General features: G+C 37.0%; 1 protein-coding gene across 1 annotated transcript in view; it reads right to left on the bottom strand.

Annotated features, from left to right (window-relative positions):
• Positions 1–19,683, bottom strand: part of TRIM24 (tripartite motif containing 24) — a 64,050-nt gene that overhangs the window by 15,795 nt on the left and 28,572 nt on the right. Inside the window, 9 exon segments of the mRNA XM_040594040.1 lie at positions 1,095–1,274; positions 2,847–3,011; positions 3,653–3,918; positions 7,204–7,321; positions 10,105–10,251; positions 10,937–11,051; positions 12,201–12,317; positions 13,621–13,753; positions 16,057–16,204. Coding sequence (XP_040449974.1) covers positions 1,095–1,274; positions 2,847–3,011; positions 3,653–3,918; positions 7,204–7,321; positions 10,105–10,251; positions 10,937–11,051; positions 12,201–12,317; positions 13,621–13,753; positions 16,057–16,204 — 1,389 coding nt within the window.

The raw sequence follows: 19,683 nt of genomic DNA, 5'->3' as shown, positions 1-19,683 counted from the left end.
ATTACACATTCTGGTTTGATAAAGTGAAATGACCTTTTTAAATGTTAGGGTTTTTTGCAATATATAAGATGATTTATGGTAAGAAAATAGGTCACCTTGCTATCAGTTTTCTCAATTACCAGATGCCTCAAAAATCCACTGGTATCAACTTCATTGACCACTGGAATTTCTATTTAAAAGCTAGACTTAGCTGAAGTGGATGCAGAAGTCTCTGCTAGGTCAGCATATCTACAGGGATCTGGGCCATGTATCTTAATAGCACAAACAACCATAGAGAAGTAGAAGAGTTCATAATACTGTGCACAAAAATCAGTATGCTAAAATGTCTCACAGTTTTATGATCGCGCTGTGTAGTTCACCTTTTAAGCCTGACAGATACTGTGATTCTGTACTGTATGTACTCTTAGAAAATACAACACTTATCTGTGAGTTTATTGGTGAGAACAAAAGACAGCTAGGAGACACAAGGAGTTAACAGCAAGTTATGACTAGAAAACCATGACGTTCCAAGATACCTACAAAACCTTAGACCACAAAAATAGGCTTGGCAGTTATTTGAAAGAATGAAGCCAAATAATTAAAACTCAACAGCTCTAATGTGGATCTCTGACAAACACCAATCAGAAGAAACTATGAAAAGAAGTTTAGAAGCTTAAGGAAAGATGATCTTATGATGTTCCTTCTATCACTGGCTCACAGGCATGTTAGAAGATAACATGAAGAAAAAAGTAGCAAAAGGGAAAGATACAAAAATAACATCAGCAAACCAGTGCTATCTATGCACACTGGTAAAAGAAAGCTAAGCTAACGCATTTTTTTAGCATCATTATGGGGGACGGGGGACAAATACACTGCATCCAAGCAAACAAGTCCAATTACAATTTCAACCTGCAAAGTTATTTTTCTTAGTTGTCCTAACTGCTGTCTCCCAGAAGAGTTCTGAATATTGCCGGAAACACGTAGGTAATCCTGCATCGCCGTTTTCTGGAACTGTCTCACTCTGACAAGCAGAGCAAGAATGTTTCTACTTCTTACAAACATTAAGACTTACTTCAAATAGAAACCATAAAACTCTGTTCTTATGTTACACTTACATCAGGAAGAGATGGTAGATTGTAGGAACTACCCACTGGAGAACTCAGATCTATCACAGGGGGACCATATGTCTTCCCATCACATCCTACAGCACTCGTGACTGTGGGGCTGGATGGAGTAGATGTTGTGCTGCTTGCAGTTGAAAGCGCAGTTGAAGTTTGTCCACTACCAATCTGCCACTAAAAAGAAAAGACGATAATCCACAATTCAGCATTGTTGTTTGTTTTTTTTTTTTTCTCAACAGATCACATCAATTGCATATACCAGTTCTAACTCAGCAGTTAAACAAGCAGCTTGGTTCAGGAAGCTGAATCCTGATTTACTCTGAAGTTATCTGATTTCAAGAACCAATCTTAAAAGACAAAGGGAGATGACAAGTAGTTGAAAACTATTCACAGAAGAAATGAACGTGAATTCAAAGCTGTAACTCAATGTTAAGTGTCTATTAATATTTTATGCTGCATCGACAGTGTTGTGGGAGAAATGTAACAGTTTTAGCGAAATAAAAGCATTACAGATAATAGGCTGAATCCACAACTGCTCCAGTGCCTTATTAAGTAAATAGCTATAGTGTCACTTGGATGGAATCAAGTATTTCATGTTGTGCTTCCCTTAACAACTTAAAGTGATTAAGAATTTGAAATGCTGGCTGGATCTCCACCCACATATACGCTTAACACCATGATATGAAGTGCACAGTCAAGTCAGACTAAATTTCTTTCTCATTTAGACATATGCAGTTTTCAATGACTTTAATGGAATTTCATGGCAACCACAGGCAAAATTTGACTCTGCTAAAATCCTTTTTATTCAGTCATTCTATTTACTGGTTTCTAGCTTCAGAAAGAAATTACTAGATAATGAAAATACTTGAAAGAAAGGCTTGCAGACAGGCCAATCTTCTTTTCAGAGGCACAGAATAGAAATGACTTAGTTTTTGTCACTACAGGTTCTCTTAGATACTGTACTGCTTGCTTCAATTTAGTTGAAATTAGTTCTCTGACATCATAAGCGTTGCAAACATGAAACGTGTTACTCTGCTTCTCAGGTCACAGATCAGATTCATTTGATTCTGGCCTGCTTACCTCTAGTGACATGATTTTCTCTTTCCTTCCACATACCTAACTCCTCATGTGTTAATATGCTCTTTAATGAAGATTTGCCTTCCTGAACATCCAGAAAACATATGACACATTTGCTTCTTCTGCCCCATTTCAACTGCTGATTAGCTGGGTATTGATCAGTCTTACACAGCAGAGGTCCCACAGTTGTGGACTTTCTTTTCTCTCCTCATCTGCAAAAGTTCAGATTTGGCATACTCTAGAGAATGGTGGCAGCTACAGCTTTTTAGTCAAGCTTTTACCTGGTTCCTAGTGAAGTCAGTAACATCAAGCTAAATAGTGGGATTTTCTATTTTGTCTATTCACTGATTGTAGCGTGCAGACCATGGCCATATTAAGTTTTGCACAAGCAGCCAGAAATCACAGTAATAGCAAACAAAGGAAAGAAACACCTACACAGTACGCACAGTGGCTCACTTCCATAATGCTTCAGCTGCTTAGAACTGTCAAACTGAAAGAAACTTGACAGTTATCTCATTAAGAAAACCGTGGGTATCTTGTCATAGAGAAAAACGCAGTCTCTGTTCTAATTGAAAAGCACTCTAGAAACATAATATAAAAGTAAGATGATAAAAAGCACATTTGATGTTTTTTTTCTACAGGCAAGTGAAAAAAAGAAAGAAGCTTTACCTGTTTTATAGCTTGCTGTGCCAAGAATGCCATTTGCAATGGGTTGGGCTTTATTGCTTGCCGTGGTAGGTTCTGATTTTGGGGAAATCTCACTTGTTGTGCAGGAAGAGATGAACCATTGGACTTGGAGCTATGATTCTGAAAATGAATCAAGCGTGGAGGTGCCTGCATGAAAACAAACAATTCTACAAGTTAGCTGATATCTATTCAATGTTCCAGAAATTTTTACCAACTCCAAGTAGCCTTTTAAACTTCTGAAACTCTTTAACAAATCAGATGCAAACTAATAGGATCATACCATTTATCTGAATGATCACACTACACATTGATTTTCAATGTTAAAAACAAAACCTGGCAGATGGTTTTGTATTATTCTGGTATAATAAATGCAGCTACATCACAAGAGCCAGTGAGAGTATCTCCAACTTTGAAAGTTACATAGCAGAATCACAGAGTTTTATGCAAAAAAAGCCTTGGAAAAAAATTAATAGCAGATTCACTTTTTAATCATTTGGCGAAAATACAAAGTATAGTTCAGTACTATATATGGTTGGATACCATATGATTTTTTTTTTACGAACAAAAACAGGCTAAGTGCTACCACACATTTTACCAGACAAGTTTAAAATGCCCATTCAGTTCTCAGCAAAGAAAATGTTACCCAACCCATTTACATAGACATGTGCTGAAGATGATGCTGAAGTTATGGATCTAGATTTAACTTCTTCTTTTGTTCTTATCTTTCTTTACTTTTTCCTTCAATGCCATGGAAAAAAGAGTCTTCTCTGGAAATAGTCATAACCTACCTGATGAGAAGCAGGAGGCTGCTGCATGGCTCCTGGCATTCTTGGATTTGGTAAACTTACTGGACCTGCTCTGCGTTGAGCTTGTTGCCTCTGAGCCATAACCTGTTGCTGCATATGCTGGAGTCGGAGCTGAGCTAAGCTTATCTGCGTTGGGAACTTCGACAGCTGGTTTGAAGGTAAACTGCCTGGTGGCTGTAAGTTTGTTTCCATCACAGGGCTCTTGGGCATATGTGGTGGGGTTTCTTTATCTTCAATTACTAAAGAACCTAGTTTAAACAAAATCAATACCAGAATACAGCAGTTAACAGAAATGCTATTTTTCACAGTTAGTTCCTTTTATATCATGTAGTCATCATTCATTACTGTAACGTAAAGAATGGATAAATGGGAGATAGAGACTCCATTTATTTTGTTCGCCTGAAAGAAAACAGTTGCATTTTATAGCAAACTGTCTTGTGCTGTAGCCTTCTCTATAGCTTCCAGAAGAGCAAGGGAACAAAGTTTCAATGGGACAGAGTATCCTGAGCCAATCATTTGATAAAAAGTTTTAACTGTATCATAAAACTTAAAGGTACTGTGATTCCTTCTGGCCTCTGAGTCAACATCGTGGAATACTGAAATGATACTCTCAGTTGTTACACCCCACCAATTCTAGGATGTGATGGGCACCTCCAGGAGATGCTTTCTCTCTCTCCACTGACTTAGAAGGAAATTTGACTAGACAGTTAATTTTTAGAGATTAATGCTGGGTGAGAGATTTTATCTGAAGAGATACATGAAACTCAGGTAAAATTCAGGCTACCTCATCCAAGAAACATGAATTCCAACTAGAAGAGAGTTGATTTGGTTCAGTGGAATAGCATAATCGTTTGTACAGGAACAGACAAAGACACTTTCTTTATTTAAAATGGAGTGAAGTAGGGAAAGTTGTGGTCCAAGACCAAGAGTTACAAAAATTCCAGTGTTCTGTAAAGGGTTGCACAACAGCTTTTCAATACAGTGGGAGATAGACACCTCATACTCTCTTCTCTCCCAGACATTTAAGGCTGCTTCCCAGGAGAGTTCATTTCACGAGGTGGGCAATGCCACATGACAATTTGACAATCCCTATTACAGCAGAACTTGAAATCACCCTATGCCACTTCTCATATTCATCAGTTTCTGTGGATCCTGTGCAGTTTAGCCTGGCTCATTTTGGGGTAGATTATCTGAACGAGAAAACTTCTTGCATTTTATAGTCCTCTTTTTCACCTCAAGAGCTGAGAAGCTATACAAGTAGCATCATTCTAGTCCCCTATCTAGACACAGGCACAGAGGGAGTCTAGGCCAGCCAATGTACTGTAGCGCAGAGCAGGGCAGAAAGCTAACATCAACAATACTGTTTTCGTATTGACACTTGGTAATTTTAGTGTTGCATACACTTTAATTAAGGTTCTACCACATCAGTCATTAACAAAAATATTAAATATGCTAAACAAAATGGAAAATACCTACCAACCTATTGCCTAATACCTTTCATTAAGCCTGTAACAGGTCTAGTCAATGTTTCCCATAAAGTGAGCAAAGAAAAATGCAAATGAATAATACTGTTTCCCCTATACAGTTGTATTTTTTATTTCACTACAGTCAAGATGGATCTGTTTTATTTTCTTTCTCTAGAAAAGGAGTTACTTTGAAAAAGAATGGTATTGACTGTACTACACTCAACTATCAAACCCATACAGCACTTCTATTCTGTTCTCTCCAAGTCTAATTACAATTGCAAAAATATTTCCAGATTTAACATCTGTGGTATAGCTACTTACCCAAAGGTACTACAGAGAATGATTCCCTTCCCTTATTCTAGAAAACTGTGGGCTATCATACAATTTGTGGAATTAAAACAGTTGAAATGTGATTTTTTTTCTTAAATACATTCTGAAATCCATAAGACAATTATCCTATTAGTATAGAGATGTTAATCATATTGTCAACAACAGGCAGCCTAACTAGAATTCAAGCCATTCCCAAAGTAATCTGTTTCTTTACTCAGACTTTAGTGGTTCTTCAGTCTGGTTCATCTACAGAAACTGAACATGTCTGATCACAAACGTAACAGCATAAAGGCTGTGATTTCTGAAACCAGACAGATAAATGTATTCTGGTTTTATCCATCACTTAATTACAAGCACTCCTATGCTGATTGATATAGGTGCCATTTTTATGGCAGCACTTTTCAGAATTTAAGGGAACACATTTAGGCAGCTCATTAAATAAACAAAAAAGAGCCCCAAAACCAAACACAAGAAAAAGACCTCTCTTGACAAGTGTGGTCTCAGTTCATCAGCAGTTCACAGTTATCACCGCACAGCCTGACAGTTAATGTTTGGGAACAAGAGATTCACTTTAGATTCCTTTCCCAAAGAAAATTATTTACAAAGCAGGAACTTGGAGAATTTCCTTGCTAACCATGTAATGTCCTGGTGTATGGGGAAAGGTGCTTGCTGGCCTTAAAGCACTGCCATAACACTTTCTTTCACTGCCTTTGTAGAGAAATGTGCATTTGCACCTCTCTGTACATTTGTAGAGCTCACTGCACTTTCTGATGAAAGGCAGTAGTCGTCCCACAGGTATCCTGCAAAGCATTCTACAGATGACAGAAAAACACAAATCAAAGTAACAGTGGAGAATGAAAGGAAGCATGACAGCAGTAAAAATCCTCAAAAAGACCCCAAAGCTTTAATTCCTGCTCTTAAGCTGATGAGTTCCTAGGATGCTTATCTCCATTAAACTCAGGCTTTCAGGCAATCACACAAGCAGGCTACCTGAAAAGCTTCCAGGTTCTGGGATTCATCAGTATCATAAAACCCTAGCAACTTACAGCTGTTAAGATAAATGTGAAGACCAGTTTGGAGACTAGATCAAAACCTATTAGGATAATGAAGATGAAGTACATTTGCAACTCTGCTAAAAACATACTTTCTCCTGAATTCCACCCCACAACTTCAGGAAAGGCAATCTAAAAGCCAGGAAACTGTCAAAAAGTAGTGTTCTCTTCCCTATTCTTCTTCATCATTCTCCCTTTCCTTTCATCTCAGTCCTCCAAGGCTTATTATTCAGCATAAGGGAGCAAATCGGGGCTCTTGAACATATGCTGCTGCTGCTGCTATGGGTTTCAGCTCAGGAAGATGAGACTGAAGTAGAAGAAAGAGCTGGAAGATGCAGAATGAGACTGACTTCTGGAATCCTTTCTTAAGATGTGAAGTAGAGTTATAGATTATGTTCCTTGTTTCAGAAGGCAGAGGACATGTGTATTGCCCAGGAAACTGAAAGCTGCTATTTTGACCATCACATATGCCATTCAAGCAAGTTTGTTAATACTTTATCGTAAGTATTCATAAGTAATACTTTTTCCCATACAAGACTCTTCAAATGTCTTCTGCAGGTAAGGAAATAAATCTAACAAAGTAAACCAAGAAATGAATAGTGTGAAGGCTACTTATTGTCACAAAAAGAAAGCTGCTTCCCAAATAGGATAAGGATGCCAAAGGGCTAATAAAACTTTATCATACCTAGATTGAAAATATTTTGAGCCCAGAAGCTAGGATCACAGTGAAACTGGATGGTATTGTTAGTCACTGGTGAAGCATCACACCTTGCTCGGAGAAGATACCGTAGTCGATATGTAATCTAGAACAGGAACAAACAAAGATTTTTTTTTTCTCTGGGGCTGGAGCCACATACCAAAACAGCATAAGAGGTCTTGAAAAAAAAACCCACAACACAAAACCATAACAACAACAAAAAAGCAGACACTCCACCCACCCCCTAGAAAACAACAGAAAGCTCTGAATGAGCCCCCAGAGAACTGAAGTGCAAGATAGAGAAATTTGTCCAAGGTACAAATAAAAAAGGTATTCTTAACATCTTTCCCTTATTCCTAAAATAGCTTTAAAATGCAATCAACTACTGCAAAAAAAATATTATTTTTTCTCCTCTGTAGAAATACATATCCTTCTAAAAATTTGGTCATTACATTGAATGACTTGAACAACTTGCAAGTGAAGTTTCTTCTTACTGATTCACATAACCATTGCTGTATCCCCCACAAACCTATGTTAGTTCATTCATTTTTTTTTCAAATAAAAGTATCTCATCCTTTTGGGAACAAGTATCATCACAGGAAATTTCCCCTTTTATTAAATGTAAGTTTTCTTTGAGAGTCAAAGAATAGATTTTATAAACTTTGTCTTTGAAAACTCTCAGATTCAAAGATATTTTCAGACTCTTACAACTCCTTGGTTCCAAAGCACTGGACTACAATTACATCACACAAGCAAAATGTTCTACCAAATGCTCAGTATTTATCTAGTTCCTAGAAAGAAAATATTTTCTTGCAGTTGTTTCGTAAGAAAAATCTAACACAGGCACTAATTTCAGAATAACACAGAGCAGATAGAGAAAAATTTTATAAGACTGCAACACTTTTCTTCTTGAATAACAGATTACTTCCAGGAAAAGGTCAAGAGACATACTTGGCAAAATCATCTTACCTCTTTAAAATGACATTAGTTATCTTTTACACCAGTTTTGTAAGAGCTTCCAGTTTATGCATTTCTTCTTTCAATTTTAGGCAGGTCAGTTTTAGATCAGATACAAAAAACATTTAGACTTAAGGTTTTTTTAATGGACATGGAAAATTTTAAGTGCACTAATATTTTGAATATAGATTTCCTGGGATTTCTGCATACACTACCAGAATCATATATACTACACTACAGAAATTCTAGTCACTTGTCCTGTCACCAATACCAGTTGCACACAGTTCTTGTCATAGTTCGTTCCATATATTCCTCCTATTGTGCACACACATATATTGTAGATAAATTCATGACTAGACTATCAGTAATAGTGGTAGATACTGGTGTTATGTTTGTGCTAGAAGACGAGGCTGGGAAACTGATGTCTTTCTGCAAACAGTTTAGTGTGCTATTTCCCTGAAGTTGACACAGCCTCCTGGCTGTAAGTCTGCATTTAACTCTGCTGAGCATTCCTCCTTCCTAGTTTCAAGTGGTTGAATATGCTGGAGCAAAAGTCTCACATGCTCCTCTATGCATCGCTATTCAGGAACAGATTTCCCAGATGTCCACAGACAGGTTAGCTACTCAACTCCCAGGCAGCACCTACTTTCAGCAAAAAATCAGGAGCCTAAAGCTCAGCTGTTCTTTTAAAACATATTTCTCATCTGCTGAGGCTGTATGGGCTAGATGATCTTTTTCTTCAACTGTATGATGATAATTTAGAAAATTAAGATGCTGCAACATATAACTTGTTTTCTTACATAGCAGAAGTCTTTGCAGCAACACTAAGCAATTATAAACAACATGACTCAGTTTGATACCCTTTTTCTCTATTCAATTAAAAAATCTGAATTGCTGAGGCAGCATAAGGCGGGACAATGAATTTAACTACTTGAAGTTGATAAAACCAAGTAATATACCAGTATCTGCTCTAGTCTACAGCATTTTAATGGGTATAAAAAAAGAAACACCACCACTAAAACCAAATAATATACCAGCATCTGCTCTAGCCTACAGCATTTTAATGAGTATTAAAAAAAAGAAACACCACCACCAAAACACAACAACAAACCCCCAAACCAACAAACCCATCCCCCAGTGGGTTCTCAACTAATCAATGAGAAAATAAAGAAAAAGCTTTGTGATCCAGTTATAGGAACTGGAAAAAATGATCTAGCATCTTTCCTCAATATTGCCACAGATTTCCGTCATCATGTTTGTACAACCTAGTAATCTCTGGGCAAATCATGGTCAGCTTTTTGTTTGTTTTTTATCTTAAGTCTTTTAGGATTTCTGTTCATCATGAGCAGTCAGCTTAGTGAGAGCACATGCACTGAGATCTTAAGGGTCATTATACCATTGAAACATTTAGCGTCATAACTGTTCGCATGAAAAATCAAAAGCCTCAACTTAATTTTTATCAGTTTTTGAAGACTGTTAGTGGGAAAGAAGCATGACAGAACAAAGCAATACATTATTTTTTACATTAATGTGCTGGATATCAGATTTTACAATATATAAATACCATCCTTCTCTGAACTCAGCAGCTGTAACAAGTACTGAAAAGAACCTCAGTGATGACGTAAGACACACAACATTTCTCCTAGTGTTTCACAGCTTCATGGTTTTCACTTCAGACAAAAGTTGTTGCTACTTCTGCAGATCTATGGTCATGAACATAGAGCTGTATGAATCATGACCAGAAAGCTGAACTATTAGAAACATTCTGTATTTATGTTTAAGAGAAAACCATGAAAAATTATATACAAATATTCCAGTTAGTAGAAAGTCATTAAAAAGTCTAATTCCCTACTATTACTGACAAGCATGTGCATGTGTATCTGCCTTAACTGTAGTCTTTAAGTAAATGGAGAGCTACCTTCCTAACCTTACCAAGCGTTTGCTGTACAGTAGTGCTGTGCTGCTCCCACTGGAAACTGCCCATTTGGAAAAATTCATGACATGTTCCAGCTGTTTAGAGAGACCTGCCACTTCCTGTTGCTGCTGCAGAAGTTTCATCCGATGCTCTTTTGCCAGAGTCTGCAAGTAGAAAAGCAGTTCCAGTCAAAGTGTTCAATTTACAGTTAACAGACATAGCTTCCATATCTGTACTTCACAATGATCAAGTGGTTTCACTTAGCTCTTCTAAAAAGCACTCTTGCCCCCTGACTGCAGCTATCAAACAGAAACGTCAGTATACATTTATTCAAGATGTCAGGACTTTCTGTGCAGATTCCTATTTTCTCTTATGACACATTTTCATATACATAAATATGCCCCTCTCTATACACACATACACTTTTTAAAACACAATTGGAGGTAATATTTTTCCAGTTATCCATTCCAGACAATTCTCTCCTTTGATTTGCTATTGGATTACTGAATTTATGAAAAATTCTGATGGAAACACTTTTCATACATGACACACAGAATTATGACTTGCAAAAGCATGGAGAAAGAAACTTGGCTCAGAGACAGCCCTGATTCACAAAGCAGGGAACACAGATGATTATTATAAACAAAACAACAACTCCCCCAAAACCAAACCCTCCCCCACTAAAATCCCACTTGCTGGAATGGTTTGTGGGACATCTCTCCACTTTGGAATTCTGACAGGACATGCACAGGTGGTTAATGCTAGAAATGGATTTTATTTTAATGTGGATCCACACAAAAAAATATTAAGATTGACATATTTTGTCTCTTATGATTGAAATGAAATTACCTCCAACTGATGCAGGAGAGCTTTTCCCTTTTTATTTATTTCTACCATCAGTGTAAATATGGCAACTTTAATATCCTGTTCCACCTGCTTTTGATTCTGATTCACTTCAAGAATTCTGTAAGTAGACAGTATAGAAAATAATGTTTTTTAGCTTACAAACTCACCCTCCCAACAGCATAAAAAACCCACCCTCTACTCTGTAGCTAAGACTACAATATTTCTTGGTCATATGCACCAATTAATACATACACCATCAGACACTTATAGTAAGGAAAACTACTGAGAGAAACAGAAAGAGCAAGTAACAGTGACCTACTATAAAATTAATTAACTGGTGGCAAATTCTAATGCCATAAGTCTGTAAAACTTCTGACATCTGAAAAAAATTAAATGCTCTTTGTAACTGAAATTCTTGATTTTTAATTGGCACCTTGCTGGAATGGTCTGTGGCAATCAAAACTGTTTAAGTGTACCTTCCATCTAAAGCAGAATGGCACTCCAGAAACAAAAAACAATAAAAAGACCTTCTAATTTAGCTATTTCAACAGCAGTGCTCAAATGTGTAACAGCAAAGCATAATCTATACTGTGAAACCCACTACTGCTAAGACACAAGGGAGAATAACCACTTAGATGCAGCAAAAGAAGAGAAGGGCGCCTGCTGGTTTTTTTTACGTCTCTACCACCCTCAAAGACAAGCAAAGACAGAGGAAGAGTTCAAGTTGCACTCAGCATCCCATACTGTGTTGAACCTTCCTGCCTTTGAACTCTGCTGAAGGAGCAGTTACAAAGACCTACTGCAGCACACATTTTACAGACTTATTTTTCTCCTAGGTTTGTAGTACTGAGTGAATAAAGCCCCAAGCATAAAAGTATTACATAAATCTTCAAATATGTCTCACAAGCATTATGAAAACATGAGTCATAACCTTTCGCTTTCTTAGAGGGATCTACACTAAGAAAGTAAGTGTGCTGATGGTGGGGAAGAATATGACTGCCTTCTACAGTCTCTATTGCCCAAGTTGTTTTCTTGCACGCAAGATATTACTGCCCATTAAGTCCACAGGCTGAGGAGAAGAGTTACCTAACACAACCAAGGACATCAAACAGGCAGCAGTCACTTCAGCAAACTGCAGATTTTAGAATTTATCCTTCTGGAAGTATAAAAGGAGATACAAAATGCACTAATCTAAACATTTCAAGAAATTACAGTGTATACAAAGTTGCCCTCTCTGTCAGTTTCAACCCCAGAATCTGATACATACCTGTTTTGGATCTGCTTTCCTGTATATTTTATGTACTTAGTCTTCTCCATCAATTTGGTGATTAGGGTCTCAATGATCACTTTCTGGTTCTGAAAAGCTTCTTCTATAAACTGGTATCTGCAGTAAAAACCAGTATTTATACATGCAAAAGGTGTGATATACTTGCTAAAGCAGAGTGCCTTACAAAAGCCTTCTTTTATTGAACAAAGATCCTGCTTAAGTCCAAAATTTAACTGTCATCATGGAAGCATGTGTCAGCAAGTGCCAATATATTTTATTTATAGCATATTTGAATTTATAGTATAAAGTATATAGTAATTTTAGAAATTTTTTTAGAATTTATGGTTTTCATAATATGAAGGGACATCGCATGACCATAGCCCGCATTTAGCAAAAGAAAAATTAATGTTGTGCTGTAGTCATCACTTTGTAAGTGAAAGTGCATGTAAGCTATTTGTGCAAGATAAGGATGTAGAAATAGAAGAAGCGATATTGCTGAGTCAGTAGAAGTCAGCAACATTTTAAATCAAGGAACTGAAATCATCATCAATTTGAGAAAAAAAAAAGAGGTGGCACATTCTAAAATGGTTATAAATCCTACGAAAAGGAGAATTGAAGAGAAAGACTGCAATTCTGCCAGAGCAAGGTTTAGCCTGTTCCAAGGAGCATGTGGCTAACACTTCTCTGCCTGTTGATGTTGACCTGGTCAGGCAAGCAAGTTCTTTGGGTGGTTGCATCAGGTATAGTGAGCATATTAATATTTAACTTGAGTACCTCTGTCCCAGCCCTCTATCATATGCATTAACCAGCAAGATTATTGTCTTGTACTCAGAAGTTGTATATAATCCTGCTTTTCAACTTCTGTGGCCAGTAAGAGATGATCAAAGAACAGCAACTCAAAGATTTGAGCGTTGTAAATAGTGTTGTCAAAGTATAGTACAGCCAAATTTAGGTCTACTGTTCCTTTTAAAGGGCTCTTCACAGAAAAAATGCCCATTTGCTCTGTTCTGAAATTGTTTGTTAATGTTCTGTTACATAATCATCTTGTTGAAGGACAAATGGAGAATTTACACATAAGTGTACCGTTGCATAACACAGCCCCTGTGCTTTCTAAGGACTCTCTGAAGAGCTGCACAGCAACAAATTCTATCCAAACAACATGACATTAAAGAAAGGTCTTGTGCCCAAGCCACCAGACTAACAAGTGGAAGACTTAGGTTTTACTCTGAACTACCACATACTCATTCAGCCATACCTTTTTTGGATACAATTCTGTTTTTCTGTGGGCTTAATTTCTGAGCAAGAAATTTTGTTTTGCACTCTCTTCACCTGACTGTATTCTATACAGCTAGAGCTACAATCGGCTTCAAGCTGTCTTCCTGTAAGTGAGTTGCATAAAGCATACACTTTGTATTGATACCTGTGCTCTTTGTGTTCTAGCAACTGACAGTCTCGGCAGGTCAACTTGTCACAGGTTTCACAATACAACTTCAGCTGCTCCTTTTTGTGGTAAGGACAAAACACAGGTCGCTGACTGGTCACACCAACTGCCTCTGTTGAATAAAGAAAGATGTCATCTCAGTCCCCTGAAATTATTAAAGATCTGCATTCTCCTGTTTCTCCTCACCTAGATGCTGCTAGGCCACTAATAACAAATGTAACAGTTCCGAGCAAAAACTGCAGTGTCTCACTTGATCAAGCATGGAGCTAACACCCTCTCTCAGGGAAAATGTCTAGAGCCTATTTTACCATACTTATTGCAGCCCCACAAAACTATTTACAAAAGGAGAGTCAGTACTGTTGCAGTTGCAAAAGATGCTGCACAATCAGCAAGTTCCTTTCTTAAATGGAAATGAGGATATTGCTGACTTAATTCATTGCTCTGTCTTTCTCAGTCAAATGGGTGAAAGGGGGTTTGAGGATGTCAAGCCACGGACACTCAAAACTGTAAAACATACAGACTATACTAACCAGAACTTTACTAATGTCCCTTCAGGGTGAGAGGGACTGTCCCTTCAGTTTCTAGTGAGCAAACACAAAAGAGCATAGGAAATACCACCAGATGATAAAAGTGAAATCTGTTCTTTAAACAATTTCACCAACAAAGCCTAATTTCTTCTAAGTTAGACTGGGCAGTGAGTTCATGAGTATTACATTAGTCTGTAACGAAAACCAGCTTCACACTGCAGCCCATCCTTCACTGCAGATCAGCAAGTTCTCTTTTCCATACCCATTAATTTACTTATTTTCATGAAACCTGCAAGAAGTTCTTTTCAGACCTGTATCCTTCAGTCAAAATTCTTTGAAACTGACCAGCAGACTCCGCAGAGGCCTGAATGTGCAGAGAGCATCCCTACCATCAAGTCATGTTCAGCCTAACAGTCAGACACTTCTACCTACTACTATTGTCCTCTCTTGAAAGTACACTCAGTACTCATTTTTGATTAACCACATCTGAAAGTGGGATACAGAACATAGTGTATATCTCCAAAGTATCATACTGGAAGCTACCCTTTGAGCAATAAAGATTACAGAAACGAAAGCCCACGTTATATATAAAACTCACAGGACTAGATATGGTGGAATGAAAATAAATTTAGAATACATACATTTACAATAATATATAACAGTTTATTAAAATAACGTATATATTTCCAAGATAAATCGTGCAAGTCCAAGAGACTTATTAGGACCGGTAAAATGTTTGTCAGCACCCTATGTTTATAATTGCCCTACAGTATCATTAAAAAGACAAGACACAATGGGCATAAACTGAAACAAAAGCAGTTCTCAGTTAATAAAAGTACAACCGTTTTTACCATGAGAATAGTCAAGATTTCTCAGAGAGGCTGTACTGCACACCACATCCATCCTTGTTGATTCTCAAGGCCCAAATGGTTAAAGCCCTGAGCAACTTGATCTGACCTCACAGCTGACTGCTTTAAGCAGGAGGCTGGACTAGATGATCTCCCAAGGTCCCTTCCAACCTGAATTATCATAGATCCTACTAAGAAAAAACACCCCAGTTCATAACATACTTCTCTTTGATTGCCAAGGCAAAATATTTCAAACTTAAAATATGCTTAGCTAAAACATGAATTCTGGCACTCTTCATTAGTAACAGAGATGCTTTATTATCAGAGTGCTGAAAAAATATAACCTATTAGTGTTCCTTTTCCTACAGTATACAAAAAAGTTAATATAAAACATCTGGTAGACCTCTAAAAAAAACCTAGAGGAGCCAAATGCATAAAAGCAGTATATTTCTGCAGCTGATCTCTAAAGTCTAGACAGCAATTTGCAATCATTCTAGGTGAAAGATAAAAATTTATGTGTATTTATTGGTTTAAAACTTTGCATGGAAATCTTATGAAATATCAGTCTGTAGGGGTTTTTACCACTATGCAGCACACCTGATCAAAAAACCAGCTGTCATACCCCCAGCCGTGACAAAGTCTCCATTTTCCATAGTTACATTCTAATGCATCTAATGTTTAAAATAAAGTTTTCTCTTTTGTCAGCTAGATCACTTAAGAGATCCACTTAGATGGACAGCAGCCAAAGAAACACCAGATTTTGTTCAAACGTTTGCAGCCTTCAGCAATGAAGTTGAAACAAGTGACTGGGAGACAGGAAACTATTAAAACATACCCATTACCACCCAGAAAAATAACATGGTTCCACTAATTCATATGTACCAAAGGATTATATCAGAACGAATCTGTCCTTTTATATTTACTATGATTAAGGAACGCAATTTTTGAAATTTATCACTTTAAAAAGAAATGTGGTAGTCTAATACATTTTTCCAATGCAGACACACATTCTTTCTCAAATTATAAATCAAGTGTGTTACCTGGAGATACCTCCTCTTTCTGTCTCACAGTATGATCCTTCGTGAATTTAACCCTCTGGTGAGCTCTGATGCAGGTCTTGCATAACCATTCTACACATTCCACACAAAACCCATTAGCTTCTGCATTGTCTTCACAGCTTGTGCAGACCTAACGTGAGCAAGAAAAGGTAGCTGTTAAAATAAATGTGGAATATATGTACAAGCTATTGTTCATATACCATCAGTGCACATTTAGAGTTTTCTGAAAACAGTGAAGTGAGAATGGAAAATTGCCTAAGGTACAAGAAGGCTATAAATAACTGCATAAAAGAAACTGAACGTGACTTTTCAAAGAAAGTGGTCATTTTGTCAGTGTTACTCTAAAACTGTTACCTGACATGATAAAAGTCAAACCGTTACTTTCTGCCCAACACTGCATGCTTGGAAGCTATATAATGTTTACTATCTACAATATGCTTTTGTAAAATATTTACTAAAGACAGAACACTATCAGCACTGCTCTGATTTTAGAAGCCTCCCTCAGTTCACACAGAAGCTTTAATTTTAGTTCCTGTTCACCAGCTCCGTGTTTCAGGAGGAACACGCAGTACTGAACAGCTTCTTCTCAAGAACCTCTGTATCACCACTTAAAGGTAACATTCTAGTTAAGCTCATCAGTAAAGCTACCCTGGAACTTTGCGATCAATGTTTAGTAATTTTCAAGCTGTGGCCTGTTAACTCCTGGGGCTCTTTGGACTACACCCAAGAGATCTAGAAAAAAAAATAAATAAATTAAGCAAAACAAATGTGACAGCAGACCAAAACCTCTCTGCACAGAGTCAATACACACACAAGAAAAAATTCCTATTGATCTACAATCTGAACAACAGGTTGAAAACTAGGAATGATGAACACCACCACTTCACATGTTCAAAACACTACTTTCATTTTTAAATCCTCCTTTACAATGCCTCTGTAGTCATACCTTCAAGGGGGTTTGGGTGGTAAAAATACTGAACAGCCTTACATAGATATCTGTTTAGGCAACCACCATCCATCGTCAACATTTAGCATTGCTGCAAACAAAAGCCTTAAAATATCTGAAAATTGCTGTATCCTACAGATTATAGTTATAGGATTCTGCTAGCAAGAGCAACAAGGAGAAAATTTTAGATGTTATTTTATTTTTCCGTTTGATTTAAAAAAAAATCTAACTTTGGTACCCACACAAGATAAATACAGATCAAGTTAAAGAGGAAGCAAATATTTACATCCTATGCAGATAGATAATATATATGTAGAACTATGGCCCACTTTTCCCTTCTAAAAAAAGAGGAAAATGAGCACAAAACTCGCCTTAGGCCACATAGCAAGTTACTGACAGAACTGGAATTTAGACATAGGAGTTCCAGATTCCCAGTGCTGTGCTTATTCTTCTGGATCACATTACCTCTCAAAGCAAGTATCTTCTGAGAAATGAAGTTACAACACAAGGGTTGTTGACCCCTCTTGTTTGTCACATGGAGTTTGAAGCAGTTCTTTTCACTAAAAGTGACCTGCAAAGGGGAAGAAATTGGGCTTGTGCCCCTTTTTCTTTTCTTTACGAAAAGGAGGCCTGAAAGTTCTATTCTTAAAAATATTCTTAAATATTTTTTATCTTCTGCTTGGCTTTTCTTTTTCTTTCACCTCTTCTATCAACAATAAAAATTCTAGTCCTATCCAGACTAGTTGACTGGGGAGAAATATCCAAGTCCAAACACCATAAAAAGTCAAGAAAATGGAAGTAAAGCAATTAAAGGAAGTGAATTGTAATCAGGAAATTGAAATTTTTTTACTTGCTCTTAAACCTTCATTTCAATGACATTTTGAAAAAAAAAAAAGTATTCTTTTGCTAAGCATAGTTTCTTGAAAAAAAAAATAGAGCAAGCAAGTAGCACTGAAGCATTATGTCAATGTCGTATTTTCTCTGGCAGAAACTATCATGAGAGAAATTCCCTCCCTTCTCCTTTTCCAACTGTCTCCTCCTCAGGTGTGCCAATGCAACTGTCTGCAAGACTGTGGTGTAAAACTGGATTGATTACATCACTGTAATCCAAAGATTAGTTACATCAGCGCTGCTGACTGGGCAGTGAAATACTGCAGGATGAGAAAGAAGTTTGAAAATCAGTCTTGTTGCCAGAGAGGTAAGACTGTGCTACGCTCCCAGATACCTAGAGGTGTTTTCACAACTTAGAGTGGAGAATAAGAGACTAGGTATTTGTTTTTCTAGTGTAAAAAAAAACAACAGTGAAGACAAAATAAGCAAAGGAAAACACAACAACAAAAAAGTCTTCCAGGCTTTCTTTAAGTCAAAGAAGCAAAACAAAGACACACACATACACACACACAAAAAAAAAAAATTAAAAGGAAAAAGGCAGGAACTCAATAAAATAAAAAGTGCCACACAACCACCAGCCTTTCCAGGTCACCTTAGGCAGATAAACATGCCAGGGCATATAAGTAATTTCAAAGGATTTCTGGAATTCATTCCTCCCAGATTCAAAGATCTTAGTCTGTTTTCTTTTTTCAATATGATTTAGGGTTCTTTTTCAGCTGGTTTGACCTGCTAGAGTTGGAATCAGATTAAGATTGTGACTCAATAACCAATAATCAGGTGCTGCCAAGTGAACTGAAACTTCTCCTTTGTAGTCCCAAAAACACATATTATATCTTTATACTTTCCAAAGCCATCAAGTAGGAGAGAGGTAGATCTCTAAAATTTTTCATAGACACCATAACTCATGCTGTCAAAATAGCCATGCCTTCTAGGTAGAAACTAGCTAGATTTGCTTCTACCTAATTCTTGTTTGAAATATGCATTTTCAGAGATAACTTGGATTTTGCTAGAACTCCTAGTTATTAGAGTAAGTCATATAGCTAAAGTACATGGAGGTACAATTACTACAAATATTTGGTGTACTCCTACAAAACCTATTTCAGTCTTTATTTCTGTGACTCACACAGGCAGTGCTTCAGCGATTTCAAAGAAAACTCTCCCTAGTTAACCTGTAAGCCTTTATTCTGGTTAGACAGATATTTATTTTTAATTGAGTTTCCCATGTAATTACATTTAATTCAGTTACTAGTTTTAGTATTTATAACCCCGGGAACTGTTCATTCAGCCTTCATTCAAATTTAATGAAAGCTGAGATTACTCAGCATGTTGCAGGTAAGTACTATTTTTTCTGCTGTGAAAGCTTGTATATTTACTCAAAAACAGATTTATATGCAAGAGTTGAGGTAATAGAACTGTCTTTTCTGCTACTGTAGTAACCAACCACTCTTCCAATTAAATAAAGTATTAAAAAGATTAAATAAGCAAGCAAAGGTTTCTTGAGTTTCAAAGGAAGAGAGCAAATTAGTCCAGAGGAATATTCAGTGAACTAACATTCCAAACTTCACCAGTGTAAATTAGATGCAATGTCTTCCCCTGTTGGATCCAAAACCCAGCAATGTTAATAGTTGTATATCCACCTCTCGGCACATACAAAAGCATAAAAGCCAGCACCTGTCTTTTGGGACATTCGCACCTATATGTAACTGTAAATATGAACCACATGCTCATACCTCAACACGCACGACCCCTGATCAACATCTCCTCCTTTCCCC

This window comes from Falco naumanni, chromosome 5, assembly GCF_017639655.2.
Source record: "Falco naumanni isolate bFalNau1 chromosome 5, bFalNau1.pat, whole genome shotgun sequence".
Taxonomy (NCBI): domain Eukaryota; kingdom Metazoa; phylum Chordata; class Aves; order Falconiformes; family Falconidae; genus Falco; species Falco naumanni.
This window is presented reverse-complemented; position numbering and strand designations above follow the sequence as displayed.